At 34.3% G+C, this 19,568-nt stretch overlaps 1 protein-coding gene across 4 annotated transcripts in view; it reads right to left on the reverse strand.

Annotated features, from left to right (window-relative positions):
* Positions 1 to 341: 341 nt before the first annotated feature.
* Positions 342 to 19,568, reverse strand: part of LOC119069667 (carbonic anhydrase-related protein 10) — a 90,476-nt gene continuing 71,249 nt past the window's right edge. For all 4 annotated transcript variants that reach the window (XM_037173786.1, XM_037173785.1, XM_037173784.1 and 1 more), the window contains exons 8-9: positions 12,522 to 12,699; positions 342 to 6,386 (exon numbers count right to left, since the gene is read on the reverse strand). In XM_037173786.1, the coding sequence (XP_037029681.1) occupies positions 6,364 to 6,386; positions 12,522 to 12,699 (201 nt within the window). In that variant the 3' untranslated portion in view covers positions 342 to 6,363. The remainder of the gene's footprint in view (positions 6,387 to 12,521; positions 12,700 to 19,568) is intronic.

Here is a 19,568-nt window from a genome sequence, read left to right on the forward strand (position 1 = left end):
GTGCATTTCGACATCAAAGTAAGAAAAAACTCCGTTCGCTTCACTCTGACCGTCTGCGTGTACACTATACATTATACAAACACATTTTTTTTGTCTTCAATATTTTGTATATTTTTATTCAAATAGCTCTTGTTAACAATATTTTTCATTTTTAACCAAAAATTTTTCTACTTTTGCCTATTTTTATAATCATTTTTTCAAAATTACCTGCCATGTTTGATTGAAAACCCTACTAAATGACCGAAAGAAAACGATTTTCAATATATTTTCATACAGTTTTTCCTTTTCAGAATTTTCTGATTAGTTATGTTGGAAAAATATTTTTTTAAACTTTTTTTCTTAACAAAATTTGAAATCGATTGTGTGCGTCATGCAATTTGTTTACTATCCAACGAGAGAATTGCATCTTTTTTTAATTAAAAATATTTCCTTCAGGTAATTTCTGTTTCATTGTGAAATTTAATAAATATTTGCAGATTATCGCCGAGTTTCTAGTTTTTCCCAATCGAAAAAATGGATTGTTTACTTTTCATGGAAATTCGTCGGAATATTCGAAATTCGAACTCATGCAGTTAGTTCAAAAAGCCTTTGCGTACATTAAGTTTATTTTTGTCGTTTTTTTTTAACGAAACGTTAATTCAATCACGGTGTTGTCCAGGCGATGATTTAACGAAAACTTTGACTCCTAGGATTTTAATGTGAACTTTACTTTAGTTTGCATCATTTGTTGCCTCGTTGCTAAGCTGATATATTAGCAGTGGAAAATAACACAAGCCTTTATACCGTCTTCACAATATATTCTGTCTTAACAATGACCATTGGCTATGGGTTTAGGGCTACACCACGACTACTTAGACCCGGCTAAAGACTCGTCGAGTTGTAATGTACACTGACAAAAAAGAGTTGCAACCGGTAAGATTTTCAACTCTTTTTTGTCAGTGTAGATAAGATTAAACATCAAAATCTGTTTTATCTTCGGCTGCCGATAATATACTATTATATTCCACATTCGATACAACAATCTGTAAACCAGACCGTGGAACCGATTTTTTCGAACTAATTGAATTAGAAGAATTTTCACAAATCGACGAAAAATATTCCAACAATAAAAAAATCTGTCCAACAACATGCCTGAAAAACCGACCGTTCATTCAACGTAATCAATATTCTAATTCAAACGATTTGATTTTACGGTGTTCATATGGAGGAGTAGATACCCTGTGGGTAAAAGTCGGAACACAGGTAGTGTGTCATTATAGTACGAACATTAAAAACTTATTTTATAATGAGAATTTTTAATTACTTCGTCAAGGATGTCCCATATTTAAATTCAGTTCCAGTGCCTGGATGTAGTTGATTGCAATCGTTTCTGCGTAAGTCCTACCAAGCCAAAGGATATAAATGTTTAAAAAAAAATTCTTGGAATAACTTCATGTTCGATACACTGCTTATAAACTCTCATACTGAGCGGTAATCGCAGCTCAATTTTTAGACTTGGTTTACGGTTTCGTTTTAATCAATCAGAATCGTTAATGTAGTAATGTACGAACAGATATAATTTAAGCTCGTTTTTAAGATTTGGAATTCTGATCTGTCCGTGAATAGTGGAAATACGGGAACCGTTATTGCAAATCGACTAACGAGAAACTTTTACGTAGAGAATTAACTGCACTCGTTTACCAAACAAATTGAGTGCTTATGAAACGGTTTTTTTATGACATGGAGTGCAAAGTGTTTTATTAGGCTCCAAATGTATAATTTTGAAACAAGTCCGAAGGTCGACTTATGCAACAGAGACAGCTAAAGTTGGCAAATTCTGCACATTATGAGAGTTGCATAAACCAGTTGAATTTAATTGGTCGCAGGGTGAGCTGTCAAAAATTCATGAAAATTGAGATACGAACTGTTTGAATTTGTTTACGACTTTTCTAACTTTGTTATGTGACCCCGATACCATTCTGTACAAAAAATCTCTCTTAACACTCTTCATCTGCCCACAAAGCATAAAAAACTTAGTGTAAAAGAGATGCAAGATTTTAAGGGAGTCTATTGCGGATTTTTATTGATTGCAACTATCAACCAATAAAAATCCTTAGAAGGTAAAATTTAACTTCAATTCAATAATTAGTTGTTAACCAAGTGGAGTAAATTTCCTTTGTCTCCCCGAGCTAAGCACAACGTTTTTCATACTTGCGTTTTGCGAAAATTCGCATTTTTGTCCACTTTGAAGAAAATGGATTAAATAGCGTGTTTTGGTATGCAGCCATTCTAGGTGAGAAAATGATCATTTTCTCACCCAACCTGCCATTTTAGGGATGAAAATGACTATGACAACAAAACGTCATTTCTAACACCGTTTCGTAGTGGACAAAATAAGGATTTTCGCATCGCTAGCATGAAAACTTTATTGAGATTGTCTCAAAATGGAGAAGTCAGTAGCTTTTACTACTATCAGGCTCTCTAACCGTAAAAGGAACATCAGCGTTTTCAGTTAAACTCTTTGCATAGTAAACAATTTGCTTCCGCATAACTTTCTTTCTTCTTTCTTTGTTGTTTTCTAAATCAAGATACGTTTTGTTGCAATTGTTTTTATTTCACACTCATACAGACATATTTTCCAATTGACTATAATTTAAGCTTTTGAAAACTTTTGTTTCGCTGAAGTGGTTACTTCTGCGTTCAATGGAATTTTTTTTTAGCTCAAATGGCGTGTAATAATATTTGATCCAAAAATTATTCAACAATTGTATCATTTATTGTAATTTATACCTTTTTCCATATACATGTCGATGATGTATATTAGTATAGGATATATGCAATGAATGAATATATTTATAACAATACCAAATATGAAGGATAATAAGAAGTCCGACCAATTATGGTTATGGTACGTAAGATAAATTCTAAATGTTTTTTTTTGTGTTGTTGGTTTAATTTTCTTTTCGCTCTTTTGTTTCTCTCCCAACACAATTGTCTGTTCAATTTTTTTTGTTCAGTAAATTTTTCGTCTACAAAAGCAACATTGATTTTTATATTATTTTTTTAGCCCCTATATGATAACGGATACATAACCTACAAACATATTTCAATTGTTTTTTTTTTATTTGAAAGGATGATATGTTTTTGGATTTTTATTTTTATACAGGATGTTTATAAGGATATCTTTTGTTTTGTGTGATTTTTTTTCTCTCTTGTTTTGTTGTTGTTTCGGTGTGTATGATATAGTGTGGTTAGGATTTTTTTTATTTTCAATTTTTCATAAATTGTATAGCTGGGATCTATATCATTTTCACATTTTACTTCATTCGGTTGATGAATTCCACATGAGATGTATATGTGTGTTACAGACAAAAGGGACTGGATGTGTTTCACATGACTTTATTGCACATAATGGTCCCATTCGTGCTTTAATTTCGATTTTTTTTTTATTATATGGAAATGTTGATTGATGGAAGAGAATATTGTGATGAATAAGACATTATTAACATGTGTGCCAGTCGAACATCGTTCATTTAATCAAATTAATCAACAGCCTGTAAATCATAATAAAGAATTTTTGAGTTTCATTTTCATTTGTTGACCTCAGTATCATGTATCAACCGGAACCATACTTTGAAGTGAATTTGTGGTGGGTTTGTTTTTGAGAGAAACATTTATTTCACATAAAAGGTGCTGCTTACCTAACATAAGTTGCTTAATTACACAGCATATTGATCAATCCAGTGGACATCGTCATTACAAACAAATTCGAATTCAATTAATCTTTTCACAAAGCTCAAAAGTGGCTACGTCATGAGCCATAAATATTACTAATTATATGGATAGTCTTTGTCAAAACACTTTCGGACAACTGCTTGAGGAACGAATTGTCTAATTTCACTTCACGGAACGTACAACGTTCAACGTGTTTAGAAAAACCACCTAATTTGTGACTCAATGCTCTAAAAAAAATTTTTTTTTTCAAGTTTACTTTTCACACAATTTCTAATGATTGTATTCAATAAAACATGTCAAAATTGTCAAAATTTGTGTTTCACCCGCCTTCGTAAGTGTCTTAACCCGTTTTTTTAGAACCTTGGAAAGTCAACTTAAAGAAAACCGTTTTTTTTTAGTTTAAATCGTCAAATAGACTTCCACAAACCTAGTTGGCGCGACAGCGAAATGTTGATGAACGTAGCTTACGAAAAAGCGTTCCATACAAAAATACATGAAACGCTCTCTTGTAAGCTACGTTATGTGCTGCAAATTATGTGGAATTTCCTGTAATGACGTAATAAGAAATTCACCTGAAAGTTCGGTTCCGAATTTTTAGTGAGTCGTTGAGGTTTGTACGCCCTTCAGTTGTTTATAATATATATTATATACCCAGCGCCACCTGTTATCATTTCTATGTTTAAATACTTTGGCCTGGAAGATCCTTCGGTTCGTTCTACCAAGCTATGTAGTTTAAGTTTGGTGTAAGTTTCGCACGCTTTTCGAAAATTCCCGTCCCTCGGTAAGTGCCTGCGTAATTTGTGATGGGCCAGGTAACATATGGTGATTTCAATTTCGATGAGCACGGCGGATAACTGATATGTTTTAAATCTGGAATAGCATACTCACTCCGTTTGAAAATACTACACGATTTTGTCTACGTTTTCATTCCGTTTGTGTTTCCTTGCACTTGTCAGTTCTTCGAAACAGTCACCGAGGGAAAAAGGATGGAAGTTGCATTTTGAATGTGGAGCCAGAGCGTAGAGAGCTTTTTCTCGAGCTTAACACAACGTCATTCACAACATTTGAAGTTTCAACGTAGCGGAGAAAATTACAATTTTCTCTCTTTCGTTTGTGAAAATTCATTTTGCAGCCAGAAACTGTGTGAATAAAAACCACTTTCTAGCATTTTCTGGCGGCAAGACAACAAATCAGCGTACTGTCTCGCTAAGACATTTTTTTGTTATTTCAATATGTGGGATATACTCATCGCCTTCGGCTCGAAATACAACCTTTCCACATGTCTCAACAAAAAATGTCCCAGCGAAACAGTTGGTTTGGTTTTATTGACGAGAATTTTCCGTATTCCGTCCCAGCGAGACAGTAATGCGTTATTGTTGACGATTGGTCGAATAACACTTTTGTAGTGAGAAAAGTTCATCACTTTCTCACCCGTGGGAAAAATATATAATTTTTCTCACGTGAACCGTCACTGTTTTCCACAATACTGTAACGAATTGATGGTTTCGTATCGTGTGGAAATACGGTTAAACACACCACGCACACATGAATTAATTGTGTGTTCACCTCGGAAAAAAAAGGTAATTTTAACTCAGGCTTGTTGGAAATTGTTTACTTTCTCCTCTCTCCAAAACTATTCAGTGAGTGAATACAATTCCAGCTTTAAGCATGGATCGCACTACACTCCGTTTTGGAGTCGGCTCATTCGTTTACGTGACAATTAAGCAAATGCCATTGAATCAAAATGAATTTTTGAGAGAAAACGGTGGTGACTACATATGATGCTGTGAATAACTGTGATGACAAAATTGAATCGTGTTCAAATTTTTATCGTAAACGGAGGCAAAGCGGAATGAAAACGGGGGATTTTTTTTTTGTAAACGGAGTTCGTGCGATTCATGCGTTACTTTGAACATCACCACATGGAATTCATTAAAACGAAAGTGACTGGTAAATTTCATTTGTTCTTTCTCTCTCTCTCTCTCTCATTTTTTATTTGTTTTTACACTGGATAAAGAGCTTTTAATGGTTCGCAATTTAATTATAAGTTTTTTTTGTTGTTAAATTAAATAAATTTTAATTATAGTATTTGATTTTGTATGCATCATTTTTTTAATATATATTCTCATTTAATTTACTTCATTTCATTTATTTTTTTATTTAGTTAAGTGTGTATGTCACGTTGTTATATATATTTACATGAATTCCTTTTTTATTTATTTTAATTTATTTATCTTCGTAATTCATCTGACACATACAATTTTATTTCCATTACTCATCATCACAACATTTTTTCTTTCTTTTTTTTTAGTCATTAATTTTTATTTTACAAACATTAATTATTTGCTCATGTCTTACCACACGAAAAAAAAGAGTTTTGTTCTTATTTTTGCACACATTTTCTTCATCTTTTTTTTATATAAAAGGCTGTGTAAGATACATTACATTATTTATAGTAATTTTGTTGTTTTGATACTTTATTTACATTCATGTGATGAAAAGCGCTTCATTTTCTTAAAATCATTCGTAGATATGATACATAGAAAACACACTCATATACGGTTTGTTTGTTTTTAATTTTTTTTTTTTTGGTTTTGTTTTTGATATGGAAGAAATCGGATAGTACAAACTGATTTTTTTACTCAATTTTTAGTTTTGTTTCCAACTGTTGGCTGTAAAAGAAAAGGACATTTAGAGAATAAAAATCCGTTAATTGTAATCAAAATTTCGAACTGAAACTAAGTTATATATTTAAAATGTAAAGTAGATACACTAAGCGAGTTGCGGATAAACTATAACTTTGACAACCTGGTCAGTCGAAAAAAATTTCATCGGAAAATCCTCAAAATCAAAGAAAATTCGCCAAAAATCCGCACAAACAACTTAAAAAAATCCTCAGAATACTATGGAAAATCCATTGAATTTCAGGAAAATTCTTCAAAACATAAAAGGAAAATCTGTAAAAATAACCAGCAAAAACGGTGAAGAAAATCCTCCCAAAATCACAGCAAAACCTCGGAAAACCGTTGAAGATTCTCTAAAATTTACATATATCCACCCTCGGCTGTAAGTCTTGATTTACATAGCAATGTAAAGATAACGTAAAAAGTCTTTTACTTTACTAAGGAGGTAAAAGGGCCATTCCCTCCCTAGGGAAAACACTTTATCTCGCTCGTAAAATAAAATAACACACTGCACGTGGGGAATAATTTGATATCTCGTACCACGATGAATAAAAGTACCTGTTCGTTTGGAGTCGGAGATATTAAATTACTTCCCTTGTATAGTAATCTACTATTGTTTTCAGAGTTTTTCGCATTATTGGCAAAAAAATGACAAATTTTGCATTTTCTACCAATTTTCTTTGATTGATTAATTTCAATAGAGAAAATTTAGCAGCAAGTTTGACATTTTATGACTATGCGGAAAGATCTGAAAACAAAAGAATTTTACATGCTACATGCGTCGAAAACCGTACTTTTCATGTTTTAAGCACTCGGGATAAAAATGAAAAGTCTCGTTTTCGTGTGTTTATTGACCTCGGCTACGCCTCGGATCAATAAAATTCACACGAAAACTCTACTTTTCATCTTTTTATCCCTAGTCATGTAAAATACTATTTATCACATACGCGCGGTGTTTGGATGTCAAAATTACTTAACTATACTCGGCAAGCCTCGACTTCTTCGTGACAAGTGTGTAATATATATTAAATACTACATGATGCGTCGAAAACACGGCAGAGCCAAATAAACCAGCCAGGAGCGGCTCATTTTCGAAACGTCATATAAGGCACCTAATACACTGTATCAAAATGAACTCAAATGATCACTGACATAAATTGAAAAATTTTATTGGCAAAAAATATAGTGCTACTAGATTATTCAGGTCCCTAGTCAAATGAGCGCTCCTGCCTCGTTAGTACTCTGTCGTGGTCGAAAACCGTATTTTACTTTTCATGTTTCAAGCACTACTTTCGACATGTGCAATCCATTACATAACTCGGCATAAAAATGTTTGTTTATTGACATCGGCTACACGTCTGTTCAACGAAATTCACACGAAAACTCTACTTTTTATCCCTAATTATGTAATAGTTATTCGTTTACCGAGCGAAGAAAAAAGGAAATTCCAACAAGAGCGCTTCGCTCTAACCGCAATTTCGCGAGTTGTAATTTCCTATTTCTCCTAGAGGTGAACTGTTCACCGTGAACACAACGTTTTTCATGCGTGCACATTGTGTTTTGCCGTTTTTCTCCACGAAACATCATCATTACAGTTTCGAAAACCTAAACAAAGTGACAGTTCGAATAAGAAAATTTCAATTTTCTCCACATGTGAGAGAAAGTGCTACACTTTTCTCTCTAGTGATGTCATTCGACCAGTCGTCAAGAAAACGCAATTTTCTCATGACGAAAGAAAATACGGCAAAACACTACGCCTTGCGCGTGAAAATTACTATTTCGGTAACTTTCAGGAATGTTTAAGAATTTCATGGAATTTTTAAGAGTTTAATTCAAAGGAATGTGATAATGCAAAGAAATCGATAGAATGCAAGAGAAGCATAAGACGGGCCAATTGATTGTAAGAAAGACCAATTCAAATTCACTCACTCATTATAATATTATAAAACATAAGATGCTGGCGTTAAAAAAGAATTCGAGCAGAAGTCTTAAGGAACTGAATGCAAAAATAAAGTACTTTTAGCGAGGTGTGACGCACTTCCATTTAATCCATTAAATCCATTTAATCCAAAAAAAATTTTTTAGTTTTACCGAAATAATTAGGCTACCCACCTGAAAAATTTGTAAAGTAATTGCGAAAAATAGATTTGCACGATCCCCAGCTCGTTTAAGTACTCGTGAGGTATAGGAAATTTTTAGACCCGTACGAAGTACTGGGGTCTTATAGGTTTACGCATACGTTTGTAACACGTCGAATTGGACTCCCTGAGTAAGGGGAAACCTATTGTGGTTGTCTAGAGATGCCAAATCCGCGAAAAAAAAATGTCCGTCTGTCTGTCCGTCTGTCCGTCTGTCTGTCTGCACGATAACTTGAGTAAAACGCATCCGATTTTGAAAATTCTTTTTTTTCCCGTTTGGTAATGTCAAAAGACAGGCTAAGTTCGAAGATGAGTGATTTTGGATCGACCCCTCCCGAGCTGTGGCCCAATAAGTGCTTTACGGTTTTTCGAAGATATCTCCGGACATTTAAACGCTATACTCGTAAATGATACATCGAATGAAAGATATTTACAATACCGATCGACAAAAAAAAAAGTTTATGGAAATCGGACGACCGACTCGTGAGTTAGACCCCTTGGTGTGGAACAGGCACAGGGCGGCAAGCAGTTTTTGCTTGTAGGTCGGCCACATTTGAACATATTTCGTCTGTTTTAGCTTTATTAGATAGGTATTGACCGTACCAATCAGGGAAAAAACATTTTATGACAATATGTTCTCCGGAGCGTGAGCTAGGTCTCTTGGAGTGAGCTCTTATCTGGCTACTCGGAAGTACAGTGAACGTGGTGTATTTTGACAATATCTCGAGTAAATTTTGACCGAATTTCATGAATTTTTTTTGTTTGAAAGGTATTAACGAATGTAAAGCGTCGGTACTATTTCCGGTCTCCTAACAAAATGGCTGCCGGCGGCCATATTGGATTTTAGTAAAATAGAAATATCTTGGGAAATGATACGAATAGGTGTTTCATACGGGTCGGCGTTAGCTATGTTTTCCTATTTAATCCATTTAATCCCACTTTTAGTATGTCTCACAAAAGTTCACCACTGTGACAACGCTGTTAGAGAGTATTTTCTGAAAATGACATCTATTTTACCGTATGGGCTTCGCGTAGCCGACTTCTTTTTATTAATTGTATTGAGCAAGAACACAGAACTTGTTTAGAGATTCTGATGCTGCATGTTTACAGAATTTTTGAAATAAATGCAAATCAGTGTCACTTCTTAGCATGGAGATTTGAATGTAAAATAATTAATAAATAAGTAATTTGCGATGTAGTGTCGTTCGCTTATGCGAGTGTCCGCTGCCAGTCGTACAGAAAAAATTGTGATTTTTATTTTTAAGTTGAATTTGCATTTGAAAATGTCGTGTGAGAAATGTTGTAAAAGAGCTGGTGTAATCTGGGTGCTTATGGCTTGTATGTACGTATGTTGCAATTTAAATTTTTTACTTTAAATATTAAGCGAGAGATTTTGCACGTAAATTTCGATGCCTTGATTTTCCTTATCGAACACGGTACTGTCGACAAAAGATTTGTAGACGAAGCTCGCAATTGTTGACTCGTCCTCTTCTTCATCCAGGATCGTTTCAATTTTTGTGATCTCATCTCAATGACGCGTACAACGCGAACAACAATAATAGATGAAAGTCGATAAACAAGTTCAAATTGTGAGTACTCCCAGTAAAACCTCTGGCTGTTGACCAACTTCACAGATTAGTGGTGAATTAGGGATATTAAGGCTACGGAAGGTCATGTAATATGTCATATGTTTAGATGTTACATGAAAAATCTGCTGATTTTGGTGCATAATTCACTGTATATGATTATGATATTAGTAAGCGGGCGTGACGCAAGTCCACTATCAAAAAAGGTTTTTAAAAAAAAATTTGGGGACGGCGGGGCATATTTACAGCAACGTTTTTACTTCTCTCCCTTGGCTCCAATGGCCCCCAAACTAGGATTTTTTTATTCAATTTATCAGCATTCCTTAACCTATGGCGTGTGGGATACAATTCGCGGTACATAATTAGATTAGGCACATGACTTAGGTAAACTAAAATTAAAAAAAGGAAGAAAACAAACATAGATCTTAAAAGAGGTATCATACAAAAATACTCGTCCAAATCAAAAAAATAAAATTCTTTGGTACAAAATAGTCAATCAAGACAAGCTAAGAAAACATAAAAATTAGTTAAAATTAGCTTAGAGTCATCAGTTGAGGTGAAAATAGGGTGGAAAATATCTGGAATCTAGGAATACATACGAGTTCATTGCTCCGTTAGAGGAAATTTACCACAAAAATATGTGGAAATCAGCTTTAACCGACTCCAAATACACGTAATTAATGTAAGAACAGCTTCAAATAACTTTCACCAATTATTGATGAAGAATGGATAACAATTCCACTCATCCTAAAGGCCAACACACACTAGCATCCAGTGTCAGTTGGGAATATGATATTTCTATTGTTAAAACCGGTTTTAACCGATTTTAGCTGATTTAAACAATAGAAATATCGTATTACCGATGACACTAGATGCTTGTGTGTTGGCCTTAAAGGAAGGGACCCTTGACGGTAGAGGAAAAATTGAAAATTTCGTCGTAGAGTGACCTTGCTGCAAACAAAATGTTGTAACAGATATTTGTTGTGAGGCTGGTATGACAAGTGTGGTACCGTTTACACTTAGAATTAGAGTCCCTCTATCCGTTGCGATAACAATCTGTATTCAAATTGGCTCGTCGGTCCTGCACGGCCATGAGTGCCTGTTCTCCGAAACTGCTGGATGGATTCGCGAACTGAATGTGGTTCCTTATAGTACTCGAGCCCCTCAATAAGAACATGAAGAAAAATCAGAGGTGGTATCGCGACTCTATTTAAGTTATGTTCCATCCCACCGTGGATTCTGTGGCTAATGGGAGGTGATCAAAAGCCGAAGACAATCCTTTTTCAGACTGAAATTTCTCCAGGTACACGAGATGTACAAGGTCATGTAGGGTGTCATTAGATCGGTAATTGCATGAAAATTACAAGGATCCCCAAAATGATCGTCTAAATTTAAATTATAACTAAACAACAACCACCTCGCCATATACACAACGAATAAACGATTTTTTTTTTAATTGTGGCAAGCTTCAGATTTTCATATTTTCATATTTAGAACTAGCAAAAATGACATCAAATTTTATGAAAACGATCAAAACAATATGCCAATATTTCTGGACATACAAAAACAACTCTCTCTCTCTCTCTCTGACTTTTTGTTTACTGGGACATTTTGATTGTATGCGAGTGGTGGATACGAACGTCTGTAATATTTATTTCTAATATTTGTGTACGGTGTGCACACACATTTCATCCTATATTGTATTTTATATTCGTATGGCCTGGCCATGGCCTGACACTATTCCAGCGCGATATCAAAAATGTATGCATGGAATATCCAACACTAAAAGTGGAACATTTTGGAATTTAATTAAAAAAAATGAACAAAACTATTTTTGATTCTAACACTCGAAAGCAAAACAATAATGAAAAACACGCATTCCATTTCCAATGCACTAGAAATATTTTTCTCCATTATATCCATTCTCATCAATTTATGTATATGCCCACAATGTGTGCCAAAATGCAAACACACTTTAAACAATAAATTTGCCCAGGATGACATGTCGTGTTCGTTGTATGTATAGATATGTAACGTGGGGATTCTATAGGTGTTTGATGCTATTATGCAGTTTTATACGACGTGTTATACACACTCGGAACACTATGTTTTTCTGCATTTCGTCCGAACAATAGTATTTTACATGGCACAGGGATAAAGAGATGAAAAGTCGAATTTTTGTGTGAATTTTGTTGATCCGAGGCGAAGCCGAGAAAACCCACGAAAATGAGACTTTTCATTTTTATCCCGAGTTGTGTAGTGGATTTTACATGGTGAGGACTTCGAAAGAAGTGCTTGAAACATGAAAAATTCAGTTTTCTACATTCGTCGAAAAATGTAAAAATATTTTACATTTCAGTTCTGTAACGTAATCTACTTTCGAAAAGGAAAATAATTACCTTTATAGTGCACATCCCTATACATACTGGGACATACTTTTCCCGTTTGTTTTGTTCGGAAGTCAATATTTGTACGTACAGGTCGATACAACAATGGTTGTGGGGGTCGAAAGTTATTCCCCAGTGGTGCTTTCGGATGCTCAGGACTACCTTGCATTAGACGCCTTAGTGCATGCAACTGGAAAAATTCAAACATTTTGATAATAACACAAATGCAAACACGAATATTTAGTTAACAGGGAATGCGAACAGCAGAGAGCAACAAAAAAAAACGAACGAACTCAAAATAAATATAAATAAAACGAAAGAAAAGGTAGAAATGAAATGAAAAAAAAAAAAGAAAAAATTGTGTATATCCACCATCCAGACGGTTTTTCAAGTATTTTTATATTTTATTTGTTCATTGCAATTTATGTCCTGTTTACGTTTTATGGAGTTTGTTTTCCAAAGCAAATAAAATTCACCTAATGCTACTCCATACACAACCGAGTGGGTAGGTGGAGCATAATGCGCTTGGAATGTATGTAATGGCACAAAAAAAAAAACGAAGAAATTTTTGTTGCTTTTTCGGTAATACCTACACCAAACGATATTAATAAGTCTTTTCGGGGGGCAAAAGGGACGGCGGGTTGGAGAGCACAAATAAAACTTTTATAAGGTGGCTTGAGCCGCAGGGGGAAACACTTAAAGCGATTTAAAAAAAAAAAGAAAATAAATTATAAATGCACTTTGTGGTTCCAGTGGTTTGCATTTAACAATTGATAAACAGTAGAACATTCCATCCGAGTGACGATAGTCATCCATTTTTCATTTATGAATCTAAGAAAGCATAATTTATTGAACGTGGAGTCAAGAGCTTTGACCGATTTTATAAGTTCCTTATATATTTTTCACGTTCAACAGATGGTAATGGTTGTTGGTGTTAAGTAGCCACATAAAAGACACCGATTTCAAAATTGAACCGAAAGTTCACTTTCTATTGTTTGTGGTTTTTTGGCATCGAACAAAGGGCAATTTAGGTGGAAAATCGACTTTTATGTGGCTATTACGCCCTAAGAGATATTATACCTAGAGAGGAAATTTCGAACAAAATTACGTTAAATATGTGGTCCCAACATCAAATACGAAATGTTTATTGGTATGTGTTTGTCCTCTTAATTAAGAGGACAAATTGAACTATCAAGACCGTCAACATACATGTATTGGTGTAAAATTATACGAAATGTGTATCTTACACAAACAAATGTTGGGACCACATTTCGTTGTACAAATTTCCTCTCTAGGTATAATTACTTTTAGATTACGCCGCAACACGTGTGGATTTCAAGATTCTGAATAAAGACATTTTATGTCACATTTGATCACGAAGGCGATGCCATCAACATTCTCTAGAAGCTCTCCGTACAACTTGAAAGAGAAAAAATATCCGCTGAACCATTAAAAATTCAGTCGCTTTTGTGAAGAGCTTCTCTCGCAGTTTGTACCTCTGAACCTGCCCGGCTTTATTGAACCAAAGAACAAAGCATTTAGACGATTACGTCTGGAGAGCAGTTGGAATTAGATTTGCCTAAAGGGCAGTCGTTTGTGACAGAGAGCAAATGGCTAGCCGTACCTGAAGAGGACTGAAAGTTGAAAAAATGAAATGGTCCCAACGAAGATGATAGTCTAAGTGTTGGAGGCGTTTTGTTGAAATTTTATTCTCAATTTTCAACTCTCAGGTTGACGTTTAGGTTATGTTCTTCACTATGAATGAAATCGTTGTCGTTCGTGTTGTCAAAGTTCGGGTTTACAGTAATTTGGCATAAACTTATAGGTTTGTTCCGAATAAATGTAAACCCGAACTTTGACAACACGAACGACGACGATTTCATCCACAGAGATGAACATAACCTAAACGTCAACAAATTTCTTAGTAAATTTTTCGTTAAAATTTTCGTCAACCTGAAAGTTGAGGTTAAGTTCCCTTCTGTGGATGAAATTTGACATCTCGAAAAAACCTCGGAACAAACCTATTATGCCTCTTATTTTGTATGGAACGCAATGGCCATTTACCAACATAAAAAACTGAATTTATATGAGCATTTTGACTACTTGGTCATGAAGGCGCCTTAGTATGTTCTTTTTTGCCTGATCTTGGAGTACGTTGTGACATCAAACAAACTGGAAATGTCAGTGTTTAAACATAAATTTGCTTCAGCGTTAGCACTCGCGTGCATGTAAATTTTTACCCCGTATAAAGTGCAAATAATTTTTATTTGTATGAGTGGACCAGCTGAAGTAGGTTCATGTCTAAATTCCACTGACGACGATTGTAATTCAAAAAAAAAACGCCTGTATTTTGATGACTGCTTGATTTGTTGCCGCAATCGTTCAGGTAAAATTGCTCACAAAACAAAACATTTGTACGCCGAAGATTGTTCGATGGTTTGAAATATCTTTGAGCGACAAATCAAGCAGTAAAAGAAATTTAAATTTAAAATTGATTTGTCCAGTTACACGAATGAACAGACGACATGAACGACGCAAACAATAACAATTTACTTGACGATTGCACCATTCTTGAATGCGCCCTATGGCCATGATATACATTTTCCATAAAAACATGAAATAAAATATTGAGCTTTGCATTTAACAGTTGGCACATTGTATTTTCGTTTGAGTTTATGCAGTGCGGCTGCTATTTTAACCTTTAGCTTGGCTTTGTTTACCGTTGTGACTGAACGGTGAGGTACAACTCCGTGGAAAGTTTAGCTTCAACAACGTAATTTGAACAGAGTTTGAGTCAACAATTTCCGTTTGATTTAATTTAAATGTTTTCCGAGATATTCTCTGTATTTCCTTAATAAAAAGGAAGAAAAAAATCGGTTCACATAAATGGGACTTTTTTTTGTTAACGAATGTCATATTATGAACGATCTATAATACAGATATTACTGCATTCAAAGACTTGCTGGAAAATGTGTCGGCTTCATAAAACATCCAGACCTATCTGCAGCTCAGACTAACTGAAACTGCATTGAAAATTTTTACCCGACCTGAATTTTCCTGAAATCTGAAGACCAATAAAAATTCTGGTAAATCAGACAGTTTTCAGATATATTTGTGATTGTTTCAGGTATACATGAAAGCTCACCTAATTTACCTGAATTTATTTGAATTCGTGTAATTCAGGGAAATTTTAGTGACCTTTAGAGAGGTTCTGTGAACTTTGGTGATTTTTAGGACTTTTGATTTTACAGACCTTTAGGGAGATTTTGTAAACTTTACAAAAATTTTAGTGACCTTTAGGGAAGTTTTTCAAACTTTGGGAATATTGAAGAACTTTGGGAATTTTAGGTACCTTTAGGGAGGTTTTGTGAACTTTGGTGATTTTTAGGACTTTTGATTTTACAGACCTTTAGGGAGATTTTGTAAACTTTAGGAAATTTTAGTGACCTTTAGGCAGGTTTTGTAAACTTTGGGAATATTGAAGAACTTTGGGAATTTTAGGTACCTTTAGGGAGGTTTTGTGAACTTTGGGAATATTGAAGAACTTTGGGAATTTTAGGTACCTTTAGGGAGGTTTTGTGAACTTTGGTGATTTTTAGGACTTTTGATTTTACAGACCTTTAGGGAGATTTTGTAAACTTTAGGAAATTTTAGTGACCTTTAGGGAGGTTTTGTAAACTTTGGGAATATTGAAGAACTTTGGGAAGTTTAGGTACCTTTAGGGAGGTTTTGTGAACTTTGCTGTATTTTAGGACTTTTGATTTTACAGACCTTTAGGGAGATTTTGTAAACTTTAGGAAATTTTAGTGACCTTTAGGGAGGTTTTGTAAACTTTGGGAATATTGAAGAACTTTGGGAATTTTAGGTACCTTTAGGGAGGTTTTGTGAACTTTGGTGATTTTTAGGACTTTTGATTTTACAGACCTTTAGGGAGATTTTGTAAACTTTAGGAAATTTTAGTGACCTTTAGGGAGGTTTTGTAAACTTTGGGAATATTGAAGAACTTTGGGAATTTTAGGTACCTTTAGGGAGGTTTTGTGAACTTTGATGATTTTTAGGACTTTTGATTTTACAGACCTTTAGGGAGATTTTGTAAACTTTAGGAAATTTTAGTGACCTTTAGGGAGGTTTTGTAAACTTTGGGAATATTGAAGAACTTTGGGAATTTTAGGTACCTTTAGGGAGGTTTTGTGAACTTTGGTGATTTTTAGGACTTTTGATTTTACAGACCTTTAGGGAGATTTTGTAAACTTTAGGAAATTTTAGTGACCTTTAGGGAGGTTTTGTAAACTTTGGGAATATTGAAGAACTTTGGGAATTTTAGGTACCTTTAGGGAGGTTTTGTGAACTTTGCTGTATTTTAGGACTTTTGATTTTACAGACCTTTAGGGAGATTTTGTAAACTTTAGGAAATTTTAGTGACCTTTAGGAAGGTTTTGTAAACTTTGGGAATATTGAAGAACTTTGGGAATTTTAGGTACCTTTAGGAAGGTTTTGTGAACTTTGGTGATTTTTAGGACTTTTGATTTTACAGACCTTTAGGGAGATTTTGTAAACTTTAGGAACTTTTAGTGACCTTTAGGGAGGTTTTGTAAACTTTGGGAATATTGAAGAACTTTGGGAATTTTAGGTACCTTTAGGGAGGTTTTGTGAACTTTGCTGTATTTTAGGACTTTTGATTTTAGGGAGATTTTGTAAACTTTAGGAAATTTTAGTGACCTTTAGGGAGGTTTTGTAAACTTTGGGAATATTGAAGAACTTTGGGAATTTTAGGTACCTTTAGGGAGGTTTTGTGAACTTTGGTGATTTTTAGGACTTTTGATTTTACAGACCTTTAGGGAGATTTTGTAAACTTTAGGAAATTTTAGTGACCTTTAGGGAGGTTTTGTAAACTTTGGGAATATTGAAGAACTTTGGGAAGTTTAGGTACCTTTAGGGAGGTTTTGTGAACTTTGATGATTTTTAGGACTTTTGATTTTACAGACCTTTAGGGAGATTTTGTAAACTTTAGGAAATTTTAGTGACCTTTAGGGAGGTTTTGTAAACTTTGGGAATATTGAAGAACTTTGGGAAGTTTAGGTACCTTTAGGGAGGTTTTGTGAACTTTGATGATTTTTAGGACTTTTGATTTTACAGACCTTTAGGGAGATTTTGTAAACTTTAGGAAATTTTAGTGACCTTTAGGGAGGTTTTGTAAACTTTGGGAATATTGAAGAACTTTGGGAAGTTTAGGTACCTTTAGGGAGGTTTTGTGAACTTTGATGATTTTTAGGACTTTTGATTTTACAGACCTTTAGGGAGATTTTGTAAACTTTAGGAAATTTTAGTGACCTTTAGGGAGGTTTTGTAAACTTTGGGAATATTGAAGAACTTTGGGAAGTTTAGGTACCTTTAGGGAGGTTTTGTGAACTTTGATGATTTTTAGGACTTTTGATTTTACAGACCTTTAGGGAGATTTTGTAAACTTTAGGAAATTTTAGTGACCTTTAGGGAGGTTTTGTAAACTTTGGGAATATTGAAGAACTTTGGGAAGTTTAGGTACCTTTAGGGAGGTTTTGTGAACTTTGATGATTTTTAGGACTTTTGATTTTACAGACCTTTAGGGAGATTTTGTAAACTTTAGGAAATTTTAGTGACCTTTAGGGAGGTTTTGTAAACTTTGGGAATATTGAAGAACTTTGGGAATTTTAGGTACCTTTAGGGAGGTTTTGTGAACTTTGGTGATTTTTAGGACTTTTGATTTTACAGACCTTTAGGGAGTTTTTGTAAACTTTAGGAAATTTGAGTGACCTTTAGGGATGTTTTGTGAACTATGTGGGAAATTTTAGGTACCTTTAGGGAGTATTTTCGAACTTTGGAGGAATTTTTGTGAACTTTTTGTTGATTCCTTAACATGCTTGTACTAGGTAAACTGGATCGTAAGGATCTGATGTCATCAATTTGTTTATGTAGCTTTTCAAAACACTGACAACGGCGTTCCGTGATATAGTTTTTTCGGCGCATAACTCTACACTTAAAGTTATTCGAAAGGAAAAAAAGTGTAGCCTTAACGTCCTAAAAAAAATCCCAGATACAACAATCGCATTGTACTGCCAAAGTTTTTAAATGAAACAATTTCATTGAAAATTTAATGTAGCACAAACAAAAGATGATTCGGTCATGTATATTATCTATGGAATGTTCTATATGGTCTGAATCGTTGTAATATTTAAATTTTTATTTTCTTGTTCGTTCTTACATTCAACCGATCATTTTTGTTCGAAAATCTGTTGACCGTAATAATGCAACATTATGATCCGAAAAAATAATAGGAAAATGGGAACTTTTGTGTTACACACATATGATGCATTATCCCGCATAACGTATGTACGGGGGTGTATAGTCATAGTCCATACACATATCCAACAGAGATTCCCCAGCTATTATTATATGTGGGATCTTTTCGGATGGGAGATAAGTAAGGTAAACACGATTGCAAACATATGCTTGATGCTTGTATTAGGAAACTTTTCAAATTTATATCGAAAGTTAGAAATTTTGGAATATTTGTATGTCTTCTTGCTATTATTGAAAATGAAATATATTATATCCCTCTCTGAAGTCGTATTTATATTAATACCATATCCCAATCATAAAATATTTCGTTCATATGTTTTGTGTGTGGATGAGGTATAACCGAGCGAGTCGCTTTACATTATACACATATTGTGTGTGCGGATGATTTTTCCGTAATCACATACCTATCGCTCGCTATCCCCTTCCCTCCATCGCGCCCCATTCACCAGCAGCATACCCGTAGTGTATGCGGTGTAAGTAGTACAATATATTTACTGTATTTGTATAAATACTTCCACTTCATACATACCCGCCATCCCTATGCATATTGCAAGCTAGTAGTTATTTGTTGGGTTAGTAGTTATTCGCAGACATTAATCTATTTTAGTTGTTAATGGAAAAAGTTTGTTGGGGGGGTTTATATGTAGGTTTTGTCTGACAATATTGATGGTTTTGTTTGCTATAGACTTTTATATTGGAATAACTGAATAAGCTTTTAAAATT

This window comes from Bradysia coprophila, assembly GCF_014529535.1.
Source record: "Bradysia coprophila strain Holo2 chromosome X unlocalized genomic scaffold, BU_Bcop_v1 contig_38, whole genome shotgun sequence".
NCBI classification, from domain to species: domain Eukaryota; kingdom Metazoa; phylum Arthropoda; class Insecta; order Diptera; family Sciaridae; genus Bradysia; species Bradysia coprophila.